This window comes from Melopsittacus undulatus, unplaced genomic scaffold (assembly GCF_012275295.1).
Source record: "Melopsittacus undulatus isolate bMelUnd1 unplaced genomic scaffold, bMelUnd1.mat.Z mat_scaffold_561_arrow_ctg1, whole genome shotgun sequence".
NCBI classification, from domain to species: domain Eukaryota; kingdom Metazoa; phylum Chordata; class Aves; order Psittaciformes; family Psittaculidae; genus Melopsittacus; species Melopsittacus undulatus.
In genome coordinates, this window is record NW_022994422.1 from 14,454 (window position 1) to 40,310 (window position 25,857).

The following is a 25,857-nucleotide window of genomic DNA, read 5'->3' on the forward strand; positions in this document are numbered from 1 at the left end:
ACAAACACCCCCAAAACGGGTACAAACACCCCTAAAACGGGTACGGACACCCCAAAAACGGGTACAAACACCCCCAAAACGGGTACAAACACCCCAAAAACGGGTACGGACACCCCAAAAACAGGTACAGGTACCCCAAAAACGGGTACAGACACCCCAAAAACGGGTACAGATACCCGAAAACGGGTACAGACACCCCATAAACGGGTACAGATACCCCAAAAATGGGCACAGACACCCCTAAAACGGGTACAGACACCTCAAAAACGGGTACAGACACCCCAAAAACGGGTACAAACACCCCCAAAACGGGTAGACACCCCAAAAACGGGTAAAGACACCCCATAAACGGGTACAGACACCTCAAAAACGGGTACAGATACCCCAAAAACGGGTACGGATACCCCTAAAACGGGTACGGACACCCCAAAAACGGGTACGGACACCCCAAAAACGGGTACAGACACCCCAAAATGGGTACAGACACCCCAAAAACGGGTACAGACACCCCGAAAACGGGAGGGGCCCCCCCAGGCTCCAAACGCCTCTCAGGACCCACCCAATACATAAGAATAAGGAGCTTTTATTGCACAAACCCCATAAAGGGCCCATCCCCCCCCCATCCCCCAACCCCCCCCCCCCCCATCGCAGTCACCCCCATTCACTGGGGCAGCCCCCCCCAGAGCGCACACATTGGGGGGGCCCCAAACCCCTCCCCCAGACCCCCCAAAAGCCAACAGCCGATGCTGAGCAGCCCCCATTTAATGCCCCAGCCCCATTGCGTCAATGGGGGGGGGTCTCAGTGCCCCCCCCCGATGGTGGGGGGGGGTCCTGGCTGCCCCCCCCGGCCTTGCCATTGCCCCCCTGGGTGGCTTTGGCATCGATGGCTGCATGTTCCTTCCTCATCAGCTCCTCCAGCTCCTTCTGTGGGGGGGGGGGGGACAGGGGAGTAAATGGGGGTGCGGGGGGGGGTCCCCCATTAACGGGGGGGTCCCCACATTAACGGGGGGGTCCCCACATCGCTATGGGGCCGGGAGGTACCTTCCATCCCAGCAGCTCCGCCAGCTCCAGGCAGCCCTTGTCACACTCCCCCAGCCAAGCCACGTCCCTGAGGGGGGGGGGGGGGCAAAAGGAGGGTACCCCAAAAAGGGCTGGGGGGGGGGGGGGTGACCCCCACAAACCTCCCAAGCCCCCCCCTTACCTGTAAGCCTTGTCCGAGTCAAAGTCCATGCCACAGCCAAAGCCCATAAGGGACATCAGGGGGTCACTCTGGGGGGGGCACCACAGACAATGGGGGGGACACAACAGCCCCAGAGCCCCCCAAACCCCATCTGCACCCCCCCAACACCCCAATTTTAGCAGCCCCCCCCCCCGGTTTTACCTGCCCTGTCTTTTCCTTGTTGATGAGGAGCCGGGGGGTGTTGGTGGGGACCCTATGAGGGGGTAAGAGGGGGTTATGGGGGAGAGGGGGGGGTTGAAAGGGGTTGGAGGGTAAAGGGGGGGTCTGAGGGCATCAATGGGGGGGGCTGAGGGCATCAATGGGGGGGTCTGAAGGCATCAATGGGGGGTCTGAAGGCATCAATGGGGGGGTCTGAGGGCATCAATGGGGGGGTCCGAGGGCATCAATGGGGGGTCTGAAGGCGTCAATGGGGGGGTCTGAGAGTATCAATGGGGGGGTCTGAGGGCATCAATGGGGGGTCTGAAGGCATCAATGGGGGTCTGAGGGCATCAATGGGGGGTCTGAGGGCATCAATGGGGGGGTCTGAGGGCATCAATGGGGGTCTGAAGGCATCAATGGGGGGTCTGAGGCATCAATGGGGGGGTCTGAGAGCATCAATGGGGGGTCTGAAGGCATCAATGGGGGGGTCTGAAGGCATCAATGGGGGGGTCTGAGGCCATCAATGGGGGGGTCTGAGGGCATCAATGGGGGTCTGAAGGCATCAATGGGGGGTCTGAGGCATCAATGGGGGGGTCTGAAAGCATCAATGGGGGGGTCTGAAGGCATCAATGGGGGGTCTGAGGCATCAATGGGGGGTCTGAAAGCATCAATGGGGGGGTCTGAAGGCATCAATGGGGGGTCTGAGGGCATCAATGGGGGGGTCTGAGAGCATCAAGGGGGGGTTCGGGGGGGCCCCAACCTGCTGACAAGGGAGGCGAAGGGCTGCACCTGCAGCGAGGTGCCCATGATGATGAGCAGATCCACCTGCTGGAAGTCCTGGGGGGGGGGAAAAGGGGGTGTCAGGAAAGGAGGGGGGGGGCACTGAGGTGTCCCCCCCCCCAAATCCTAATGAAGGGAATGGGGGGAGCCAGGAGCCCCCAAACTCACCGACTGCAGGAGGGTGAAGAAGCGCGAGGGGAGGCTCTCCCCGAAGAACACAATGTCTGGGGGGGGGGCAGAGGTGAGCAGGGGTTTGGGGGGGCCCCAATGATGGGGGGGGTATTAGGGTTGGGGGGGGCCCAATGATTGGGGGAGGGGTATTAGGGTTGGGGGGGGCCCCAATGATTGGGGGACGGGTATTAGGGTTGGGGGGGGCCCAATGATTGGAGGAGAGGTATTAGGGTTTTGGGGGGGCCCCAATGATTGGGAGAGGGGTATTAGGGTTGGGGGGGGCCCAATGATAGAGGCAGGGGTATTAGGGTTGGGGGGGGGCCCCAATGATTGGGGGAGGGGTATTAGAGTTGGGGGGGGTATTAGGGTGAGGGGGGAGGGGGTTTTAGGGTTGGGGTCGTCCCCCCCCCGAGCTCACCGGGTTTCACCAGGCCCTGGCACTCCTCACACTTGGGTACCAGCGAGGAGAAGATTCGCTCTGCAAAGGGGGGGGGCCATGGGGGGGGGCACAGAGGAGCATGGAAGAGCTTGGGGGGGGTGGATCAAGGGGGGACCCAAAGGTACATGGGGGGGGGGGTTGGTCCAGCTCTTAATAGGACCCGTTTCTATGGGAACCCTGCATCCAGACCCAGCCCTGCTTTCCCCCCATACCCCCCCATGTCCCCCCATTGTCCCCCCCATATCTCCCCATTGTCCCCCCCATATCCCCCCATTGTCCCCCCCATATCCCCCCCACAGCCCCCCATATCCCCCCCATTGTCCCCCCCATATCCCCCCATGTCCCTCCCATATCCCCCCCATTGTCCCCCCCATATCCCCCCATGTCCCTCCCATATCCCCCCCATTGTCCCCCCCATATCCCCCCATTGTCCCCCCCATATCTCCCCATTGTCCCCCCATATCCCCGCATTGTCCCCCCCATATCCCCCCATTGTCCCCCCCATATCCCCCCCACAGCCCCCCATATCCCCCCCATTGTCCCCCCCATATCCCCCCCACAGCCCCCCATATCCCCCCCATTGTCCCCCCCATATCCCCCCATGTCCCTCCCATATCCCCCCCATTGTTCCCCCTATATCCCCCCCATATCTCCCCATTGTCCCCCCCATATCCCCGCATTGTCCCCCATATCCCCCCCATGCCCCCCCCATGCCCCCCCCATCGCACCCCTCATCCAGGGCAGCCCATACTGGCGCCTGCAGCCTGGGCGCAGGCAATGGGAGGTGAAGAAGGAGCCATGAGCCTCCACCAGCCGCTCGGGCTCCAGCCCTGCCACCCGCTCCAGAGTGTCGATGTTCTGGGGGGGGGGGGGGGGGGGCACAAAGGGGGGGTCAGAGAACCCCAACGTGCCCCATAAGCACCCCATAGAGAACCATGTTAAAGGGGGGCTCACCTGCGTGTAGCAGCGCAGCAGCAGCCCCTTGTCCTGCAGCAGGCGCATGAAGTAGTGGCACAGGGTGGGCTATGGGGGGGGGAAGGAGAATCAGGGGGGGCCAAAGGTTTGGGGGACCCCCCGAGCTATGGGGCTGAGTGGGGGGGGGGGTTACCTTGAACTGCCCCGGGTAGAGCTCCCGTGCCAAGGCGAAGAACGGCTCCGGGTGCTCCTATGGGGTAGGGTTGGGGGGGGCCCCAAGGGCAGGGACCCCCAAACCCGAGGGGGGGGTTAGGGTTAAGGGGGGGCTGGAGGCAGCTTCAGGGGGGCATCAAGAGCCAGGACCCCCAAACCCGAGGGGGGGGGTTGGGTTAGGGTTAGTGTTGGGGGGGGTTGGAGGCAGCTTTGGGGGGGCCCCAGGGGCCGGGACCCCCAAACCCGAGGGGGGGGGTTGGGTTAGGGTTAGTGTTGGGGGGGGTTGGAGGCAGCTTCGGGGGGGCCCAGGACCCCCAAACCTGAGGGGGGGGTTAGGAGGGGTTGGAGGCAGCTTCGGGGGGGCCCCAGGGGCCGGGACCCCCAAACCCGAGGGGGGGGTTGGGTTAGGGTTAGTGCTGGGGGGGGTTGGAGGCAGCTTTGGGGGGGCCCCAAGGGCAGGAACCCCCAAACCCGAGGGGGGGGGGGTGGGTTAGGGTTAGTGTTGGGGGGGGTTGGAGGCAGCTTTGGGGGGGCCCAGGGGCAGGGACCCCAAAACCCGAGGGGGGGGGTTGGGTTAGGGTTAAGGTTGGGGGGGGTTGGAGGCAGCTTTGGGGGGGCCCAGGACCCCCAAACCCGAGGGGGGGGGGGGGGGGGTACCTTGAAGAAGCTGATCTCAAAGATGGCCTCAGGATAGGGGAGCTCATAGCTCTGCAGGTTCGAATAGAGGCCGGTACCGGGAGAGCGGAAGTCGGGGATCCCTGCGGCTGGGGGGGGGGCACGGGGGGGGGGGGGGGGGCAAAGGGGGGTTCATGCCCCATCCCCCCCCGTGTTAACCCCCCCCCCCTCCCCCCGCATTGCACTCACACGTGGAGATCCCGGCGCCCACCATACACACAACGTTCTTGCCTGAGGGGGGGGGGGGCAGAGAATGGGGAGGGGGCTCATGGGGACCCCCCCGGGGATCCCCAACACCGGAGCCCCCGTTCCCCCCCCCCCCCCCCCCCCCCGTACATCGGGGGCTCTGCAGGTAACGGCTCACGCCCTCCAGCGTCAGCTCCTCCAGCACCGGCTCAGGCTCCGCCCGGCCCAGGCCCAGGGTGCGGCTCAGCAGGCTCCGGAGCAGCTCCACTGTGGGACGGGAACGGGATGGGGATGGGAATGGGATGGGAATGGGGACGGGAACGGGGATGGGGATGGGGACGGGAGTGGGAATGGGAACGGGATGGGAATGGGAATGGGGATGGGGATGGGAACGGGGACGGGAATAGGGACAGGAATGAGGATGGAAATGGGAATGGGAATGGGGACGGGAATGGGGATGGGAATGGGAATGGGAATAGGAACGGGAATGGGAATGGAAATAGGGATGGGAATGGGAACGGGAATGGGAATGGGGACGGGATCGGGATGGGGATGGGGATGGGAACGGGAGTGGGAATGGGAACGGGAGTGGGAATGGGAACGGGAATGGGAATGGGAACGGGAGTGGGAACGGGATGGGGATGGGAATGGGAATAGGGACAGGAATGGGGACGGGCACAGGACCCGGTGAGGCCCCGGGCCCCCCCCCTCCCCTCCCCCTCCCCCCGCTCACTGTCATCGGTCCCGGGGCTCGGGTCAGATCCTCCCTCAGCCCCAAGCTCCTCTCGGCCTCCGTCCGCTCCGGCCATGGGCAGCGGCCCCGCCACACCTCCCGGCGTGCACCGCGCGGGCACAGCTGATTGGCTGCGAGCGCCACACCTCCCGGCGTGCACCGCGCGGGCACAGCTGATTGGCTGCGAGCGCCACACCTCCCGGCGTGCACCGCGCGGGCACAGCTGATTGGCTGCGAGCGCCACACCTCCCGGCGTGCACCGCGCGGACAGAGCTGATTGGCTGAGCTTCCAGCCACGCTTCCCGGCGTGCACTGCACGGAGAGCGCTGATTGGCTGAGGGCGCCGCCATCTTTCCTTTCCGCCACACCTCCCGGCATGCACCACGCGGCCAGCGCCGATTGGCCGCTCCTCCTCCATCCCCCTCATCGCCCCTCCTCCTCTGATTGGCTGCGCCCACCGGAAGCCCTCCGGTACTTCCGCTCCCATCCCTCCCCGCGCTCCCGTTGCCGGTGCCTCCATGGCCGCTCCGCTGTGACGCGGCCTCAATGGCGGCCGCGGAGGCTCCGCCCCCTCCGGGGGACGCGAAGCGGACGGAGGCCGATGATTGGTGCGACAGCGGCCTCGGGTCGTTGGGGGAGGGGCCTCTGACCCCGCTGCCCCCCGGGACCGACACCGACACCGACAGCGAGGCCGGAGCCTGGCTGCGGCACGTGATCGGCTTCGTCACGGAGGACGGGGACACGTGAGTGAGCGGGGGGGAGGGGACGCGGCGGGGACACCCCCATTGGGGCCGTGTGTCCGTGTCCGTGTGTCCATCCCTATTGGGTCCGTGTGTCCATCCCTATTGTGTCCATGTGTCCATCCCTATTGTGTCCGTGTGTCCGTCCCCACCGTGTCCGTGTGTCCATCCCCATTGGGTCCGTGTGTCCGTCCCCACCGTGTCCGTGTGTCCATCCCCACCGTGTCCGTGTGTCCATCCCCACCGTGTCCGTGTGTCCGTCCCCACCGTGTCCGTGTGTCCGTCCCCACCGTGTCCGTGTGTCCGTCCCCACCGTGTCCGTGTGTCCATCCCCACCGTGTCCGTGTGTCCGTCCCCACCGTGTCCGTCCCCACCGTGTCCGTGTGTCCATCCCCATTGGGTCCGTGTGTCCATCCCCATCGTGTCCGTGTGTCCGTCCCCACCGTGTCCGTGTGTCCGTCCCCACCATGTCCATGTGTCCATCCCCACCGTGTCCGTGTGTCCATCCCCATCGTGTCTGTGTGTCCATCCCCATCGTGTCCATGTGTCCATCCCCATCGTGTCCGTGTGTCCATCCTCATTGTGTCCGTGTGTCCATCCCCATTGGGTCCGTGTGTCTGTCCTCTTTGTGTCCGTGTCTGTGTGTGTGTGACCATCCCCACCGTGTCCGTGTGTCCATCCCCACCGTGTCTGTGTGTCCATCCCCACCGTGTCCGTGTGTCCGTCCGCATGGTGTCTGTGTGTCCATCCCCATCGTGTCCGTGTGTCCATCCCCACCGTGTCCGTGTGTCCGTCCCCATCGTGTCCGTGTGTCCATCCCCATCGTGTCCGTGTGTCCATCCCCACCGTGTCTGTGTGTCCATCCCCACCGTGTCCGTGTGTCCGTCCCCACCGTGTCCGTGTGTCCGTCCCCACCGTGTCCGTGTGTCCATCCCCACCGTGTCCGTGTGTCCATCCCCATCGTGTCTGTGTGTCCATCCCCATCGTGTCTGTGTGTCCATCCGCAGGGCGCTGCACTTGGCCGTTATCCACGAGCATGAGGCGTTCCTGGAGTCCATCCTGCAGCACACGGCAGGCACCGGGTACCTGGACCTGCAGAACGACCTGGGGCAGGTATGGGGGGGGGGGGGGGGGGTAAGGGGAAAGGGTCCCCATCCCCCCCCGGGTCCTTACCGGTCCCGGTGCCCACAGACCCCCCATCCCCCCCCGGTCCTGACCGGGTCCCGGTGCCCACAGACCCCCCATCCCCCCCTGGTCCTGACCGGGTCTGGTACCCACAGACCCCCCCATCCCCCCCCGGGTCCTGACCGGTCCCAGTACCCACAGACCCCCCCGGTCCCCATCCCCCCCCGGTCCTGACCGGGTCCGGTACCCACAGACCCCCCATCCCCCCCTGGTCCCCATCACCCCCCGGTCCTTACCGGTCCCAGTGCCCACAGACCCCCCCCCCCCCTTGTCCTTACCGGGTCCCAGTGCCCCCCCCGGTCCTGACCGGTCCCAGTACCCACAGACCCCCCCGGTCCCCATCCCCCCCTGGTCCTTACCGGTCCCGGTGCCCACAGACCCCCACCCTTCTCCTTACCGGGTCCCGGTGCCCCCCCCCGGTCCTTACCCGGTACCCACAGACCCCCCATCCCCCCCCGGTCCCCATCCCCCCCCTTGTCCTTACCGGTCCCGGTGCCCACAGACCCCCACCCTTCTCCTTACCGGGTCCCGGTGCCCCCCCCCGGTCCTGACCGGGTCTGGTACCCACAGACCCCCCCGTCCCCATCCCCATCCCCCCCTGGTCCTGACCGGGTCCCAGTGCCCCCCCCGATCCTTACCCGGTCCCGGTACCCACAGACCCCCCATCCCCCCCCTGTCCCCATCCCCCCCCGGTCCTGACCGGGTCCGGTACCCACAGACCCCCCATCCCCCCCCGGTCCCCATCCCCCCGCTTGTCCTTACTGGGTCCTGGTGCCCACAGACCCCCCCCCCCCTTGTCCTTACCGGGTCCCGGTGCCCCCCCCGGTCCTTACCCGGTACCCACAGACCCCCCATCCCCCCCCGGTCCCCATCCCCCCCCCTTCTCCTTACCGGGTCCCGGTGCCCCCCCCGGTCCTTACCCGGTACCCACAGACCCCCCTGCACCTGGCGGTGATCCTGGGCCTGGAGAGCTTCGTGCAGAAGCTGCGTGCGGCTGGCGCGGGGCTGAGCCCCCAGGAGCGGGGGGGGCACACGGCTCTGCACCTGGCCTGCCGCGAGGGACACCCGCGGTGTGCACGGATCCTGCTGGGGCACAGCAGCCCCGAGGAGAGGGAGCAGCTCGAGAGCATCAACTATGATGGTGAGGGGGGGGTGGGATGGGATATGGTTAGGATGGAGCTGGGATGGGGATGGGATGGAGCCAGAATGGGGTAGGGATGCGGTTGGGATGGAGATGGAGCCGAGATGAGGCTGGGATGTGGTTGGGATGGAGCCAGGATAGGGCAGGGATGAAGCTGGGACAGGGCAGGGATGGAGCTGGTTTATGGTTGGGATGGAGATGGAGCTGGGATGAGTCCGGGATGTGGTTGGCATGGAGATGGAGCTGGGATGAGGTTAGGATGTGGTTGGGATGGGGCTGGGATGAAGCTGGGACAGGGCAGGGATGGAGCTGGGATGGGGCCGAGATGAAGCTGGGATGCGGTTGGGATGGAGATGGAGCTGGGATGTGGTTGGGATGAGGTTGGGATGGAGATGGAATGTGGTTGGGATGGAGATGGGATGTGGTTGGGATGGAGCCGAGATGGAGCCAGGATAGGGCAGGGATGGAGCCGGGACAGGGCAGGGATGGAGCTGGGATGTGGTTGGGATGGAGCCAGGATGGGGCTGGGATGAAGCTGGGACAGGGCAGGGATGGAGCTGGGATGGGGCCGAGATGAAGCCGGGATGCGGTTGGGATGAGGCTGGGATGCGGTTGGGATGGGGCAGGGATGAAGCCAGGATGTGTTTGGGATGGAGCCGGGATGCGGTCGGGATGCAGTTGGGATGTGGTTGGGATGCAGTTGGGATGCGGTTGGGATGCAGTTGGGATGTGGTTGGGATGCAGTTGGGATGCAGTTGGGATGCGGTTGGGATGTGGTTGGGATGCAGTTGGGATGTGGTTGGGATGCAGTTGGGATGCGGTTGGGATGCAGTTGGGATGTGGTTGGGATGCGGTTGGGATGTGGTTGGGATGGGGCAGGGATGAAGCCAGGATGTGTTTGGGATGGAGCCGGGATGCGGTTGGGATGCAGTTGGGATGTGGTTGGGATGTGGTTGGGATGCGGTTGGGATGTGGTTGGGATGTGGTTGGGATGCAGTTGGGATGCAGTTGGGATGTGGTTGGGATGCGGTTGGGATGTGGTTGGGATGGGGCAGGGATGAAGCCAGGATGTGTTTGGGATGGAGCCGGGATGCGGTTGGGATGCAGTTGGGATGCGGTCGGGATGTGGTTGGGATGTGGTTGGGATGCAGTTTGTGCCATCCCCGCACAGGTTACACCCCCCTGCACATCGCGGTGCTGCGCAAGGACGTGGCAATGGTGGAGCTGCTGCTGAGCGCCGGAGCCGACCTCAACAAACCGGTGAGAACCGGACCCACACCGGGGGGGGGGGGGGGGGGGGCAGAGCCTCGGGGGTCCCTTAACCCCCCCCCCCGGCTCCGGTTGTGCCCCCCCCCCCCAGGAGCCGAGCTGCGGCCGCAGCCCCTTGCACCTGGCGGTGGAGGCTCAGAGCCCGGAGGTGGCTGAGGTTCTGCTCCGCGCCGGAGCCGACCCCGGAGCCCGTATGTACGTGGGGTACACGGCTCTATACAGCGCCCGGCACCGGCCTGACCCCCGCCTGCCCCCCCTGCTGCGGCGCTTCGGGGCGCAGGAGCCGTCCAGCGACGAGGACACGGACAGCAGCGAGGTGAGCGCCCCGAAATGGGGCTTTTCCAGCCCAAAACTGGGCTTTTCCACCCCAAAATGAGGCTTTTCCACCCCAAAATGAGGCTTTTCCACCCCAAAATGAGGCTTTTCCACCCCAAAATGAGGCTTTTCCAGCCCAAAATGAGGCTTTTCCACCCCACAATGAGGCTTTTCCACCTCAAAACGAGGCTTTTCCACCCCAAAACGAGGCTTTTCCACCCTAAAATTAGGCTTTTCCACCCCAAAATGAGGCTTTTCCACCCCAAAACGCCTTTTTTCCACCCCAAAATTAGGCTTTTCCACCCCAAAACGCCTTTTTTCCGCCCTAAAACGCCTCTTTTCCACCCTAAAACGCCTCTTTTCCACCCCAAAATGAGGCTTTTCCACCCCAAAACGCCTCTTTTCCGCCCCAAAATGAGGCTTTTCCACCCCAAAACGCCTTTTTTCCGCCCCAAAACGCCTCTTTTCACCCCAAAATGAGGCTCTTCTACTCCAAAACGCCTCTTTTCCACCCCAAAACGCCTCTTTTCCACCCCAAAATAAGGCTTTTCCACCCCAAAACGAGGCTTTTCCACCCCAAAACGCCTCTTTCCCCCCCCCGGACCATGCCTGGTGTAGCCCCCAGACCCCCCCAGGGTTTTGGGGTGGGCGCTGATCTCCGGGTGTTATCCCCCTTCAAGGAGGAAGAGGAGGATGAGGAGGAGGAAGAGGAGTACGATGACATCGTCATCAACAGTGGCCTCCGCGTGGACTGAACCCCCCCCACATCTCCCCCTATTTATCTGCCTGGACTTTAGGGGAGCCCCCCCCTCCCCCCCCCCCCCCCCAATGTCCCCCCCCTCCCCCAGTAGCAATAGTGAATTTATATGAATTGTCCAATAAAAGGAGCCTTCAGCCTCCCCCACCCCCCCCTCTTCCTCCTCCCAGCATCAGTGGGGGGGTCCCAGCACCTGCCCCCCCCCCCAGTCCCCCCCACTTCCCCCATGGAAAGCAGAGGAGCCCTCAAGCTCCAGGACCTTTATTCCATGGGATCCGATGTCCACACGTGTCCCACGTCCCCATCCACACCTCTCCCGTCTCCATACCCCCATATCTGCCCCACACTTGGGGGGTCCCCTCAGGGCCCCCCCCCGGGCTGGTTGGGGCCAATGTAGCGCAGGCGTGGGGCCGGGGGCCGGGGGATCACATCCAACCCCACCAGGGGCTGCAGAGCTGGGGGCACCCGCACGCGGCCGTCCTGGGGGTACAGCACAGGCTGAGCCCCCCCCGCACCCCAAAAACGGGGTCCCAAACCCCCCCCCCCCCCCAAGCATCACCCACCGGTAGTTGGTTGCTCTCCAAGAGGGCAATGAGCATGCGGGACACGGCGCAGGCTGTGCCATTCACCTATAGGGAGACGGGGGAGTTATGGGGGAGCAGGAAGGGGTTGGGGGGACCCTGAATGTGGGGGGGCCCCCCCCCCAGCACCCACCGTGTGCGCGTGGCGCAGCTGCCCGGCCCCATTGCTGTACATGATGTTGAGGCGCCGGCTCTGGTAGTCGGTGCAGTTGGAAGCACTGGAGATCTATGAGGGGAGCAGAGGAATTTGGGGACCCCCCCCCCCGGGTTTGGAGGTGTCCTCATGTGTGCCCCCCCCCCCATGTCCTCACCTCCCCATAACTGCCCCGTCCTGGCATCCAAGCCTCGATGTCGAACTTGCGGTGGGCAGGGAGCCCCAGCTCCTCCGTGGGCATATCCAGGACCCTGTGGGGGGCAATGAGAGAGCATGGGGGGGGGGGCAGGGATTTGGGGGTGCTCTGGGGAGCCCCCCCCTTTCCCCTCACCGGTAATGGAGGCCCAGCTCAGAGAAGATCTCCTTCTGCAGGGCCAGGAACTCGGCCAGCAGGTCCCCACTCTCGGCCCCGCTCTCTGCTGCTGTCACCCCAAACATCTCCACCTATAGGGGAGCAAAGGGACCCCAATACTGATGGGGCGACCCCAGGGTCACCCCCCCCCTTCCCCTCCCAGTCTGCCCAGTACCTTGGTGAACTGGTGCACCCGGTACAGCCCCCACGGCTCCCGGCCCGTGTCCGTCTCGGCGCGGTAGCAAGTGCTGGAGCACACAACCCTGCGTGGGGAAGGGGGGACCCGGTTGGGGGGTCCCCAAACGCCCCCCATTGGGGTAGAGGGGCCCCAAAGCTCCTCCTATGAGGGATGGGAATCCCCCCAGTCCCCCCCCGTTAGCATAGGGATGGGTCCCCCAAACCTAATGGGTAAATCCTGCAGCCGCACCGCGTGGTCCATGAAGTAGCCTGGAGCAGAGTGATGGCATCAATGGGGTCCCCGGTGCCCCCTGACCCCCGGGCCCCCCCCCTGCTCACCAGCGATGCCAACCTCGGCCGTCCCGGCCAGGTTCAGGTCCTCGAAGCGTGTGGGGTCGATGCTGTAGACGGGTGAGGGGCTGAGGTGCAGCTGCATCCCACAGCCCTCCTGCAAGGGGAGATGGAGGGGGTGGGGGTGAGCCACACGGGGGGGGGTAAATGGGTACAGGGGGGGATACAGGGGGTACATGGGGGGATACAGGGGGTAAATGGGGGGATACAGGGGGTAAATGGGGGGATACAGAGGGTAAATGGGGGGATACAGGGGGTACATGGGGGGATATAGGGGGTAAATGGGACACAGGGGGTAAATGGGGGGATACAGGGGGCAAACGGGGGGATCCAGGGGGTACATGGGGGGATCCAGGGGGTACATGGGGGGATCCAGGGGTACATGGGGGATGTGTGGATGCACTCACAAAGACAGCACCTCGCAGCATGTCCGGGACTGTCATGGGGAGGAAGCCCTGGGGGGGTGAACGAGGGGTGTGCGTGAACCCCAAAGCCTGGAGGGGCCCCCCCGGAGCCTCGTGGGGACCCCCCCCCCCCCTTCGGGTGCCCCCTCCTGACCTTGCCAAGCAGCTTGGCCATGGTGAAGCGAACCAGAGCCTGCTCCAGCAGCACAGCAGCTCCACACAGGTAATAGGAACGGTGGCCGGAGACGTGTGACAGGCGCCTGTGGGACACGCGTGTCACGTGTGTTGTGTCATGTGTCGTGTGTGTCACATGTGTCATGTGTGTCATGTGTCATGCCTGTGTCAGGTGTGCGTCATGTGTCGTGTGTGTCACATGTGTCATGCGTCATGTGTGTCGTGTGTCATGTGTGTGTCATGTGTCATGTGTCATGCCTGTGTCAGGTGCGCGTCATGTGTCGTGTGTGTCACATGTGTCATGCGTCATGTGTGTCGTGTGTCATGTGTGTGTCATGTGTCATGCCTGTGTCAGGTGTGCATCATGTGTCGTGTGTGTCACATGTGTCATGTGTCAGTCAGGTGTGCGTCGTGTGTGTCATGTGTCGTGTGTCACGTGTGAAGCATGTGTGTCGTGTCACGTGTCCTGTATGCATCATGTGTGTGTCACATGGGTGTCATGTGTCACGTGCATCACATGTGTTACGTGTGTCACATGTGTATCATGTGTGTGTCATGTGTGCGTCACATGTGTCATGTTACAAGTGCGTCATGTGCGTCACATGTGTCATGTGTCACATTGTGTCACATGTGTGTCACGTGTGTGTCACATGTGTCACGTGTGTGTCACGTGCGCGCCCCGCGTGCACCCGCACCAGCTCTCACCGCTGCCGGATGATGTCCAGCCCCTCGCCCAGCTCCAGGTGTCCCTTCGGCTTGAAGTCAAACCCTGTTGGGCATGGGAAGAGCCGGAGCCGTCACCACCCCATAGCCCCCCCCTCTGACCCCCCCTCTGACCCCCCCCTCCCTCCTCACCCCCTTACCTGGCTTCTCCCCCACCACCTCCAGCACTCGGGCCTGGCTCTGGTCCCCGATGGGCTGCTCCAGAGGGGCACAGAGGGTGTCGGGGGCGGGGATGACACCAGCACAGAGTGTCCCCCCCCCCGGCCGCACTCACCACCTCGGGGTGGGTGCTGTTGGGCAGCTGCAGGGCGCGCAGGTAGAAGCTCTCATCCAGGGCAGCCTCCTGAGCCAGCAGCTCCTGCAGCTCCAGGCGGATGCGGCGCCCGCGGGTCCGGAGAGCTTCATAGGCAGGGAGCTGGGGGGCACAGGGGGCTGGGGGGTGAATGGGGCTTAAGCCCCCTCCCCAACCCACCTGCGCCCCACAACTGGGGGCAGGGAACCCCCCTCTGCTGTGTCCTACCGCCTCCACTGTCTGCTTGTCGTGGGATGCCTGGAGGGAGAGAGAATACAGGGGTGCTGTGGGGCACTGGAGAGCACTATGGGGTGGATATGGAGGACTGTGGGGTGCCATGGGGCACTGGGGGGGGATATGGAGCAGATATGGAGTACCATGGGGCACTGTGGGGTGGCTGAAGAGCACTACAGGGTGGATGTGCAGCACCGGGGGGTGCTCTGGGGCACATTGTGGGGCACTCTGTGGTGCTGTGTGGCACACTGTGGGGCACGCTGTGGGGCACACTGTGGGGTGCTGTGGGGTGCTGTGGGGCACGCTGTGGGGTGCTGTGGGGCACACTGTGGGGCACACTGTGGGGTGCTGTGGGGCACGCTGTGGGGCACACTGTGGGGCACACTGTGGGGTGCTATGGGGCTTGCTGTGGGGCACACTGTGGGGTGCTATGGGGCTCGCTGTGGGGCACGCTGTGGGGCACGCTGTGGGGCACGCTGTGGGGTGCTATGGGGCACACTGTGGGGTGCTATGGGGCACACTATGGGGTGCTATGGGGCTCGCTATGGGGCACACGCTGTGGGGTGCTATGGGGCTCGCTATGGGGCACACACTGTGGGTGCTATGGGGCACACACTGTGGGGTGCTATGGGGCACACTGTGGGGCGCTATGGGGCACGCTGTGGGGTGCTATGGGGCACACGCTGTGGGGTGCTATGGGGCACACTGTGGGGTGCTATGGGGCACACTGTGGGGTGCTATGGGGCACACACTGTCTCTCACCATCAGGGCCCGCACCCCTCGAGCCACTCGTCCCTTCTCATCCTCCAGCCGAGCGATGGCAGCACGAACGTCCTGGAGCCGCGACCACGTGTGCACCTGTGGGCGGAGCCTGCTGTAGCCACACCCCTTCCCGCACGCCCCGCCCCCTTCCCCAGGCCACGCCCCCTCCCTCCAGGCCCCGCCCCGCTCACGATGTCGCGCAGGTCGCGGCCCCGCAGCGCCCCCTGGCGCCGCTCCAGCTCCGCCTCGTTCATGGCGGACACGTCCAGCTGCGGCCGTGCGCTGAGGCCCTCGCGGACGTGCTCGTACAGGCGGCTCCGCAGCGGCCTCCCGGTAACACCGGAGCCTCCGGTACCAGCGGAGCCACCGGAACCACCGGTACCAGCGGAGCCACCGGTAACACCGGAGCCTCCGGTAACACCGGAACCACCGGTAACACCGGAACCACCGGAGCATCCGGTAACACCGGAGCCACCGGTAACACCGGAACCACCGGAGCATCCGGTAACACCGGTAACACCGGAGCATCCGGTAACACCGGAGCCACCGGTACCACCGGAGTAACCGGTAACACCGGTACCACCGGAGCCACCGGTAACACCGGAGCATCCGGTACCACCGGAACCACCGGTAACACCGGTAACACCGGAGTAACCGGTAACACCGGAACCACCGGAGCCTCCGGTACCACCGGAGTAACCGGAACCACCGCCCCCCCCCACCCCGGGCCACCCCCGCGCCGCCGCCCGCCGCGCTGCAGCCAGCGCCCTGGGCGCCGCCATCTTGGACGTCTGGCTTGCGTCATGTGCCGGAAGGGGGCGGGGCAAAGCGTGGCCACGCCCCCACATCCCCCATCCTGCCCCCCCTCCCTTCCCATTGCCCCTCATGGCGTCCTCATTGCCCCCATGTCCCTCCCGGTGCCCTCATTACCCCCATGTCCCTCCCGGTGCCCTCATTACCCCCCATGTCCCTCCCGGTGCCCTCATTACCCCCCATGTCCCTCCCGGTGCCCTCATTACCCCCATGTCCCTCCCGGTGCCCTCATTACCCCCATGTCCCTCTCAGCACCATCCACATCCACACAACAGCTTTAATGGAGTCTCTCCCCTGCGCAGGGTCCGTGTCCGTCCCCATCCCCATCCCCTCCTCACTTCTTCTTCTGCACATGGGCACAGTCGTACTTGCCCCGCACCACGGTGAGCTTGACGCCGGGCAGGTCCTGCGTGCGGCCGCCCTGCACCAGCACGACGTGGTGCTCCTGCAGGTTGTGTCCCTCGCCGGGCACGAAGCAAACCACCTCCTTGCCGTTGCTCAGCCGCACCCGGACGCACTTGCGGTTGGCCGAGTTGGGTTTCTTGGGCTTGCGGATCAGGTTCTTGATCACCACCCCCTTGATCTGCGGCCTCCCGAACGTGGCGCCCACCTTCGGAGGGGGAGGCCTGGGCCGGCCTTGCCGGTGCATCTGGTTCAGCGTGGCCATAGCGGCGGAGGGCTGCAGGGCTGCGGAGGAGAGCCGGGCTCAGGCGCTGCCGGAGGCCCGGGGAGGGGACGGGGAGGGCGGGTACGCACCGGAGCCTCGCAGTGAGGCCGCGGCCCTCAGCAGAGCGCGGAGCGGCATCGTCGGAGCAGGCACCGGAGGGGCCTGGGGGGGAACCGGGAGGTGAGCGCTGCCCCTCACCTCAGAGCGCCGCCATCTTACCGCGCTTCCGCTCCGCGCTCTGATTGGCCGTCACCGACGCCAATCTGCCGCTTTGCTCTCTGTGATTGGCTGCTCTTCCTTTAAGCCCCGCCCTCAGCGCCACGCCTGTGCCCCGCCCTTCTCCTTCCCCTCTCCACCAATCCCCTTCGGCGCCCACGCCCCACCTCCACCAATCCCCGCCCCGCCTCCACCAATCCCCGCCCCCTCGGGGGGCGGGGCCTGTCGCCAGGGCAACGCGGGTAGGGCGGAGTGCCCGGATGTGGCTCGATCGCAAGATGGCGGCGGCCGAGTGAGCTGCGTGGGGGGGCAGCGGCAGCGGTGAGGGCCGAGGGGACTGGACGGAACCGGAACCGGAACCCGGACGGAACCGGAACCGGGAGGCACCGGGTCCGGTTGTGCCCTTCCCGATGGGATTCCTGACGGAGCTTCCCTGTGTTCCTGCAGCTTCTTCCCCCGAGGGTCCCGGGATGCGGCGCTGAGACCGGAGCAGCCTCCGGTTCCCCTCAGGTAGGACCCGGGGAGCCCCATAGAGGAGAACGGGGTCCTGAGGGGAACGGACGGGGTTTGAAGTGAGGCCTCGGTGGCTCCGGTGAGGAGGAGGACGGAGGTCGGGAGGAAGCTCATTGGGGTGAATGGAGCAGGTTTGGGGTCCGCTCCAAGCCAATGTGTGCGCAGTCCATGGAGCCTCTCCCATCACCTCCATTGGGGGACACGGGACAAGCGCTGGGAAGAGCCTGGATCCCATAGCAGGAGCCCTTGGGGTTCCCGTTCCCGGAGCCCTATGAGGCCTATGAGGCCTCCTCTCCCAAGGCTGGGCCGGGCAGAGCCGGCCGGGCAGGTCCGACCGGAGCCTCCTGCCCTAATGGGGCAGCTCCGAAGCCGTCACCGGATCAAAGGGACCTTTGGGATAAGAGCTTGGAGCCATGTGAGGGGTTGGGATCCGCTTCCAAGCCACGGGAATACTCTGGGCACTGACAGGGATGCGGCTTCCAAACCGTCCCCATCCATCCCAGTGCCCCCCAGTATCCCATCCAAGGCTTCCCATTGCTGCTGCTCATCCCATCCCTTGGGCAGTGGGGCTGGGTCCTTCCAGCTCTTCCCTGCCCTTTCCCTCTCCTTCCTTCCTTGTTCCTGGTCTCCAGCTCAGATCCAGGCTCTTCCCGATCCCAACTTCCTCTTTAACCCCTTCCCAATGGGGTTTTCCTTCTCTCCCCCCATTCCCGGCTCATTCCCAGTGCAAACGGCAATTCCAGCTTCCCCTCTGGGTCTATTGGGATCCGGAGCCAGCCGGGATGTGGATCCCAAACAGCTTGGGATCGTATCCTGGTGCTGGGAAGCAGGGGGGGGTTGGGAAGTGGGATAACCCTTAGGGATAACCCTTGGGAAGGATCCTGTTTGCTCCGGAGCAATGGGCAGAGCCTCATCCCAGCATCCCGAGCTCTGGAATCCCGTGGTGCACATCCACACACACAGCCCTGGGCTTGGGATCCCATGGAATGCTTGGGGTTTGGGCACTGCAGGGATTTCCTGCATGGAGCATGGGAATTGTGTCCGGAGCTGCTGAGGTTTCCACCAGGAAACCTGTAGGAAGCTGATCCAGGAGCCTGGGAATGGAAGGAAACAGCTCCAGTGGCCCCCAAAGGCAGGGAAAAGGGGACAGATCCATAGCAGGATTCCAGCATCCCGGAATGCTGGGCTGGAAAACCAGGATCCCAGCACACGGAGCAGCAGGTCTGGGGGCTTGGAACATCCCAGCACACACATGGGGCTGGTTCCTCCCCCTGGATGCAGGGAAGCTCCTGGAACAGCTCAATTCCCATGCTCTGGAATGATGGGATAACACAGCTCCCATCCCACGATCCACAATGGGATGATGGGATAACACAGCTCCCATCCCATGATCCACAATGGGATGATGGGATAACACAGCTCCCGTCCCATGATCCACAATGGGATGATGGGATAACGCAGCTCCCGTCCCATGATCCACAATGGGATAACACAGCTCCCATCCCATGATCCACAATGGGATGATGGGATAACACAGCTCCCATCCCATGATCCACAATGGGATGACGGGATAACACAGCTCCCATCTCACGATCCACAATGGGATGATGGGATAACACAGCTCCCATCCCATGATCCACAATGGGATGATGGGATAACACAGCTCCCATCCCATGATCCACAATGGGATGATGGAATAACACAGCTCCCATCCCATAATCCCATGATCCACAATGGGATGACGGGATAACACAGCTCCCATGATCCACAATGGGATGATGGGATAACACAGCTCCCATCCCATGATCCACAATGGGATGATGGGATAACACAGCTCCCATCCCACGATCCACAATGGGATGATGGGATAACACAGCTCCCATCCCATGATCCCATGATCCACAATGGGATGATGGGATAACACAGCTCCCGTCCCATGATCCACGATGGGATGATGGGATAACACAGCTCCCATCCCACGATCCACAATGGGATGATGGGATAACACAGCTCCCATCCCATGATCCACAATGGGATGATGGGATAACACAGCTCCCGTCCCATGATCCACAATGGGATGATGGGATAACACAGCTCCCATCCCATGATCCACAATGGGATGATGGGATAACACGGCTCCCATTCCATGATCCACAATGGGATGATGGGATAACACAGCTCCCGTCCCATGATCCACAATGGGATGATGGGATAACACAACTCCCATCCCATGATCCACAATGGGATGACAGGATAACACAGCTCCCATCCCATGATCCACAATGGGATGATGGGATAACACAGCTCCCATCCCATGATCCACAATGGGATAACACAGCTCCCATCCCATAATGATCCCCCCCAGGTCCTCGCCATGTTCAGCAAGAAGAAGAAGCGCTTGGAGATCTCAGCCCCATCCAACTTCGAGCACCGGGTGCACACCGGCTACGACCAACGGGAGCAGAGGTTCACGGGGCTGCCACGGCAATGGCAGGGGCTGCTGGAGGAGTCAGCCAAGCGCCCCAAGCCCCTGGTGGATCCCGGCTGCATCACTGCCATCCAGCGAGCCTCACAGAAGGTAGGGAGCTGACCGGGGGGGGACGGATCCTGCATGGGGTGAGGAGCAGCTTGGGATCCAATGGGTGCATCCCATAGGGCTCAATGACCTGTTCCCTGCTCCCCATGGGATGAGGAGCATGAGCAGGGGGTTCCAGCTCCTCGGCTCCTCCATGGGATGCCAGGAGCAGCCTGGGATCCAATGGGCACATCCCATAGGGCTCAATGACCTGTTCCCTCCTCCCCATGGGATGAGGAGCATGAGCAGGGGGAGTTCCAGCTCCTCAGCTCCTCCATGGGGTGAGGAGCATGAGCAGGGGGTTCCAGTTCCTCCATGGGATGCCAGGAGCAGCCTGGGATCCAATGGCTGCATCCCATAGGGCTCAATGATCTGTTCCCTGCTCCCCATGGGATGAGGAGCATGAGCAGGGGGGTTCCGGATCCTCCATGGGATGCCAGGAGCAGCTTGGGCTCCAATGGGCACATCCCATAGGGCTCAATGACCTGTTCCCTGCTCCCCATGGGATGAGGACCATGAGCAGGGGTGGGAGCTTCTCCCAGCAGCTGGAAACCCCCCTGGGCACCAGGAACACAGCAGCAAAGCCACAGCTGCCCCTTCCCATCCCATCCCCATGTGTCCTCCATCCCCCTCATGTTGCTCTGGGGGCCACCGGCTCCTTCCCACCTTCAGCCTCGGTGGGAGGAGGAGGAGGAGGGGTCAGGGCAGGGGAAGCCTCTTCCCCCTCAGTCTTTGGGGATGGGTTTGCTCCTCATCCCTTTCCAAGAGCTGGGATCACACCTTGGCCCCAGCTCCATCCAAGAGCTGGGATCACACCCTCAGCCCCAGCTCCATCCATAGAGCTGGGATCACACCCTCAGCCCCAGCTCCATCCATAGAGCTGGGATCACACCTTGGCCCCAGCTCCATCCATAGAGCTGGGATCACACCTTGGCCCCAGCTCCATCCCAGAGCTGGGATCACACCCTCAGCCCCAGCTCCATCCATAGAGCTGGGATCACACCTTGGCCCCAGCTCCATCCATAGAGCTGGGATCACACCCTCAGCCCCAGCTCCATCCATAGAGCTGGGATCACACCCTCAGCCCCAGCTCCATCCCAGAGCTGGGATCACACCCTCAGCCCCAGCTCCATCTATAGAGCTGGGATCACACCTTGGCCCCAGCTCCATCCCAGAGCTGGGATCACACCTTGGCCCCAGCTCCATCCTCCTCCCGCAGGAGCTTTGCTGGGCTCCCCCCATAGCAGTGTCCCCCATGTCCCCTCCGTGTGCTCCATGTCCCCATCCCAACATTCCACATTCATTCTTCCTTTTTATTTCCTCCCCCTTTTTTGTTTCCTTTGTGTCCGTCTCCGTCATCCCCGTCCCTCGTCCTCCTCCAAGACCATCGTCCGGGGCAGCAAAGCCTCCAAGGACGGCTCCTTGACCTGGCTCCTGGATGAGTTTGAGACCATGTCCGTGTCCCGTTCCAATTCCCTGCGCAGGGACAGCCCCCCCTTCCCACGCCTGCACCCGGAGAACGGCCTCAGCCCGGGCCCAGCCTCACCTCCAGCCCCGGAGGACCCCGGCCGGAGCCGGAGCCGGAGCAGCCGCCCCGGGCGCGATGGGGCCCAGGGCAAGGAGCAGCCCCACGGCCACCCCCCGGCTCCCCACGGAGGGGCTCCCGGTGCCCGTCCCCATCCCGACGGTGCCGGAGCCATCCCGGAGCCGCGGCGAGAGGCCCCCGACAAGCGCCCCAAGTCTGCCATGGGCACCGGGGGGAGCAGCCCCCCCGGCCCCCGGGACAAGCGGCCGCTCTCGGGGCCCAGCATCCGCACCCCCAACATCCCTGTGGCCGAAGGGGTGATGAAGGCAGCTCAGCAGACCGGGAGGGTCTTCAACACATACCCCCGGGCTGAGAGCGACCCCGGCCCGCAGGTAACGCATCCTCCTCCTCCTCAAGCTGCTCTTCCTCCTCTTCCTGCCTTAAACCCATTGAGAGCATCGAGGACCTACCCGGACTCAGAGGCAGGAGTTGGCCCCATGGATAGGGGTTGGTTGGATGGGGGCACTCCAAAGGGTTGTGGCCAAGGGTGATGGGTTAGGGTCAGGGGCGTCAGGGGTTGGGATTGGGAGCCAGGGCTTGGAATCGGATGGGGTTTAAGGTCCTTTCCCAGTCAAACCATCCCACAGTGCCATGGATGACACTGGGGGGTGGGAGCCTTGAGCTGCTTGAGGGGCAGTTCTCCAGCGGGATCAATGGGATGAGGGTCACAGATAGAGATGCTTCAGTGATGAGGTTTAAAGCTCCTCTGCTTCCAGCCCCCAGGAATACCTTGCATGGAGCAGGCTTGTTCCAACCTGGCTTTGGACCCTGCCAGGGATGGAGCATCCACATCTCCATGAGCCCATCCCAGTGTCCCACCCCCAGTATCATCCAGTTGGAAGCTTTCCCCCTTGTCCCCCCTGTCCCTGAAGGTCTTTCCCCCCCTGCTTCATCCATGACCCCATCCTCCTCCTCCTCTCCCTCCTCCTCCCCCTTACTTATGGGGCCAACCCCCCATTGCTGTCACTGTTTGACACCTTCTCCCCCTACAGGCAGAGCCACGACCATGCCACCCCCAGGAGCCAACCCCCAACGGCCCCCCCGGATCCACGGACCCCCCCCCCCGTCCCCCCCTGTCCCCCCACTCCTCTGCCCCCCATCCGACCCGGACCCCCCCCGGCCCCACAGCAGCTGGGGGGGGGGCACAACGGGAGCCTCAGCGCGTGTCCCACGAGCAGTTCCGCGCCGCGCTGCAGATGGTTGTGGATCCTGGAGACCCTCGATCCTACCTGGACAACTTCATCCGCATCGGGGAGGGCTCCACAGGCATCGTCTGCATCGCCACCGTGCGCGGCTCCGGGCGGCTCGTGGCTGTCAAGAAGATGGACCTGCGCAAGCAGCAGCGGAGAGAGCTGCTCTTCAATGAGGTCAGCACTGGGGGGGGGGACACACATACAGGGGTGCATTGAACACACAGGGGTGCATTGAACACCCAGGGGTGGGTTTGAACACCCAGGTCTGGGGTTGGACACCCAGGGGTGCATTGAACACACAGGGCTGGGGTTGGACACCCAGGGGTGCACTGAACACCCAAGGGTGCACTTGAACACCCAGGGGTGCACTTGAACACCCAGGGGTTCATTGAACACACAGGGGTGCATTGAACACTCAGGGGTGGGTTTGAACACCCAGGGGTGCATTGACCACCCAGGAGCACCCAGAGGTGCATTCTGGCACCCAAGGGTGGCTTCGAACACCTAAGGGTGACTTCAGCCACTCAAGAGCACCCAAGGCTGAGCCTGAGCACCCAAGGCTGAGCCTGAGCACCCAAGGCTGCGCCTGAGCACCCAAGGCTGAGCCTGAGCACCCAAGGTTGTGCCTGAGCACCCAAGGCTGAGCCTGAGCACCCAAGGCTGAGCCTGAGCACCCAAGGCTGTGCCTGAGCACCCAAGGCTGAGCCTGAGCACCCGAGGCTGAGCCTGAGCACCCAAGGCTGAGCCTGAGCACCCAAGGCTGAGCCTGAGCACCCAAGGCTGTGCCTGAGCACCCAAGGCTGCGCCTGAGCACCCAAGGCTGCGCCTGAGCACCCAAGGCTGAGCCTGAGCACCCAAGGCTGTGCCTGAGCACCCAAAGCTGAGCCTGAGCACCCAATGCTGCCTTCCCCCCCTTGCAGGTGGTGATCATGAGGGACTACCAGCACGAGAACGTGGTGGAGATGTACAACAGTTACCTGGTGGGCGACGAGCTCTGGGTGGTCATGGAGTTCCTGGAAGGCGGCGCCTTGACCGACATCGTCACCCACACCAGGTATGGCAGCTCCTCCATCCCCTGCTCCCCCATCCCCAGTGCCCCCCATGGCTCCCAACCCGTGTCCATGGCACAGGATGAGCGAGGAGCAGATCGCTGCCGTCTGCCTGGCCGTGCTCAAGGCTCTGGCCGTGCTCCATGCGCAAGGAGTCATCCACCGCGACATCAAGAGCGACTCCATCCTCCTGACGCACGACGGGCGGGTGAGGGGGGTCCCAGCACCCCAGGCTCCGGTGCTGCCCCCCCCCCCCCCATCCTCACATCCCCCCCCCCCCCCGTTCCCAGGTGAAGCTCTCGGACTTCGGGTTCTGTGCCCAGGTGAACAAGGAGGTTCCGCGCCGCAAGTCCCTGGTGGGGACACCCTATTGGATGGCACCGGAGCTCATCTCCCGCCTGCCCTATGGACCAGAGGTGGTTGGGGGGGGTCAGGGGGGTCCTCAGCCCCACTTGAACCCCACTTTGACCATGTCCCCCCCCCCCGCTGGACAGGTGGACATCTGGTCCTTGGGTGTGATGGTCATCGAGATGGTGGATGGGGAACCCCCTTACTTCAATGAGCCCCCCCTCAAGGCCATGAAGATGATCCGGGACAACCTGCCCCCTAAGCTGAAGAACATCCATAAGGTAACGGGTTGGGGGGGGGGGGCAGCACCCCCCTCAAGGGCTATCCCCCGATGCTGTGGGGCCCTGCTGAGCCCTCTGCCCCTCATCCCCAGGTGTCTCCATCCCTCAAAGGCTTCCTGGAGCGGATGCTGGTGCGGGACCCCGGGCACCGCGCTACAGCCGCCGAGCTGCTCAAGCACCCGTTCCTGGGCAAGGCAGGGCCCCCCTCCGCCATCGTGCCCCTCATGCGCCAGAACCGCCTGCGCTGAGGCCGCCGCCATCCTCATCCTCACCGCGCTGGGACCATGCTCCATGGCACACACTACTGAGGGGGGGGCCAGGCCCCCAGAGCAGCCTTGGGGGTCAGGGGGTGCTCCTCAGCCTTGGGGGGGCTTTGCTGGAGGCCCCGACTCCCTTCTTCTGAACCCCACTTTTCTAGCCCCATCCACCCCTGTGGTGGCTCCAGAGTGGGGTGGGACACCCCCAAACCCTATGGCCACACTACTGATTGAGGGGGTCCCCCACCCCGAATGGGGGGTTGGGAGTCTCCTCGCCCCGAACATGGATCTTGGGGTTCCCCTACCCCCAGACCTGGTTTTTGGGGGGTTTGGGGTGGGATTTCTCCCCCAGTTTGTTTTTTAAAGCTATTTATAATGTCGTTTTGTAAGGGGGGGCCCAGGGCTGGCACATGGGGGGGGCCCCCCAAGATTCCACACATCCTTTTGGAGACAGCGCTGTGGCAGTGCCTTCTTCACGTGTTGGGTTACATGCGTGTGCGGAGCCGAGGGACACGGGTCACACCATGGGGGGTGATGGGGGGGACCCCACTTCCCAGCCCCCATTCCCAGTAAGGCACTGGGGAGGGGGGAGCTGCTGAAAGGCTTTTATTGAGGTTGGGGTGGTGGGACAGGGCCACGTCAATGCGTGTCAGCACACGTCAATGTATGTCAGCACATGTTAATGTGTGTCAGCACACATCAACACATGTCAGCACACGTCAATGCATGTCAACACACATCAACATGTGTCAGCACACGTCAATGTGTGTTAGCACACGTCAATGTGTGTTAGCACACATTAGTGTGTGTCAGCACACATCAACACATGTCAGCACACGTCAATGCATGTCAACACACATCAACATGTGTCAGCACACGTCAGTGTGTGTCAGCACATGTCAACGCGTGTCAGCACATGTCAATGTGTGTTAGCACACATCAATGTGTGTCAGCACATGTCAATGTATGTCAACACACATCAACATGTGTCAGCACACGTCAGTGTGTGTCAGCACATGTCAACACGTGTCAGCACATGTCAATGTGTGTTAGCACACATCAATGTGTGTCAGCACGTGTTGGTTGACGCCTGTTGCCCCCGTTGGGCTGTCTCTGCCTGCATGGCCTCATGTTGCCTTGGCTTGGCTGAGGTTGACTCACATTGGCTTGTCCTGGCCCACGTTGGCTTGTCCTGGCCCCCATTGGCTCACATTGGTGACTGGCATTGCCCTCCATCAGCTGGTGTTGGCTCCGGTTGC

General features: G+C 63.7%; 5 protein-coding genes across 6 annotated transcripts; 2 read left to right on the forward strand and 3 right to left on the reverse strand.

Annotated features, from left to right (window-relative positions):
- Nucleotides 1-744: 744 nt before the first annotated feature.
- Nucleotides 745-5,625, reverse strand: SIRT2 (sirtuin 2). 2 transcript variants are annotated; one of them, XM_034074140.1, is made up of 14 exons: nt 5,491-5,624; nt 4,908-5,024; nt 4,761-4,802; nt 4,554-4,660; nt 3,877-3,933; nt 3,723-3,791; nt 3,497-3,626; nt 2,748-2,807; nt 2,327-2,382; nt 2,139-2,215; nt 1,382-1,433; nt 1,202-1,269; nt 1,042-1,108; nt 745-924 (listed from the first exon to the last, which is right to left on the reverse strand). In XM_034074140.1, the coding sequence occupies exons 1-14, from the start codon at nt 5,564-5,566 to the stop codon at nt 784-786; spliced, it is 1,119 nt and encodes a 372-aa protein (XP_033930031.1). In that variant the 5' UTR covers nt 5,567-5,624; the 3' UTR covers nt 745-783. The 2 variants fall into 2 exon arrangements, with proteins under 2 accessions (XP_033930031.1, XP_033930032.1); XM_034074141.1 differs by lacking the exon at nt 4,761-4,802 and having other exon boundaries at nt 5,491-5,625.
- Nucleotides 5,626-5,912: 287 nt separating this feature from the next.
- NFKBIB (NFKB inhibitor beta) lies at nt 5,913-10,955 on the forward strand. The gene is made up of 6 exons (XM_034074142.1): nt 5,913-6,233; nt 7,238-7,343; nt 8,349-8,556; nt 9,728-9,816; nt 9,917-10,141; nt 10,821-10,955. The coding sequence occupies exons 1-6, from the start codon at nt 6,037-6,039 to the stop codon at nt 10,893-10,895; spliced, it is 900 nt and encodes a 299-aa protein (XP_033930033.1). The 5' UTR covers nt 5,913-6,036; the 3' UTR covers nt 10,896-10,955.
- Nucleotides 10,956-11,142: 187 nt separating this feature from the next.
- Nucleotides 11,143-15,883, reverse strand: SARS2 (seryl-tRNA synthetase 2, mitochondrial). The gene is made up of 17 exons (XM_034074143.1): nt 15,790-15,883; nt 15,293-15,510; nt 15,102-15,197; nt 14,334-14,363; nt 14,088-14,228; nt 13,954-14,008; nt 13,796-13,859; nt 13,071-13,176; nt 12,920-12,967; nt 12,501-12,609; nt 12,386-12,431; nt 12,160-12,247; nt 11,964-12,076; nt 11,790-11,883; nt 11,612-11,704; nt 11,461-11,526; nt 11,143-11,377 (listed from the first exon to the last, which is right to left on the reverse strand). Exons 1-17 carry the CDS (start codon nt 15,881-15,883, stop codon nt 11,258-11,260), a joined length of 1,581 nt encoding a protein of 526 aa, XP_033930034.1. The 3' UTR covers nt 11,143-11,257.
- A 294-nt stretch (nt 15,884-16,177) lies between these two features.
- On the reverse strand, nt 16,178-16,832 carry MRPS12 (mitochondrial ribosomal protein S12). The gene is made up of 2 exons (XM_034074136.1): nt 16,671-16,832; nt 16,178-16,601 (listed from the first exon to the last, which is right to left on the reverse strand). The coding sequence occupies exons 1-2, from the start codon at nt 16,717-16,719 to the stop codon at nt 16,249-16,251; spliced, it is 402 nt and encodes a 133-aa protein (XP_033930027.1). The 5' UTR covers nt 16,720-16,832; the 3' UTR covers nt 16,178-16,248.
- Nucleotides 16,765-25,023, forward strand: PAK4 (p21 (RAC1) activated kinase 4). The gene is made up of 10 exons (XM_034074135.1): nt 16,765-17,118; nt 17,245-17,307; nt 19,676-19,888; nt 21,269-21,802; nt 22,463-22,837; nt 23,584-23,717; nt 23,794-23,920; nt 24,003-24,128; nt 24,207-24,341; nt 24,434-25,023. Exons 3-10 carry the CDS (start codon nt 19,685-19,687, stop codon nt 24,587-24,589), a joined length of 1,791 nt encoding a protein of 596 aa, XP_033930026.1. The 5' UTR covers nt 16,765-17,118; nt 17,245-17,307; nt 19,676-19,684; the 3' UTR covers nt 24,590-25,023.
- Nucleotides 25,024-25,857: the final 834 nt, after the last annotated feature.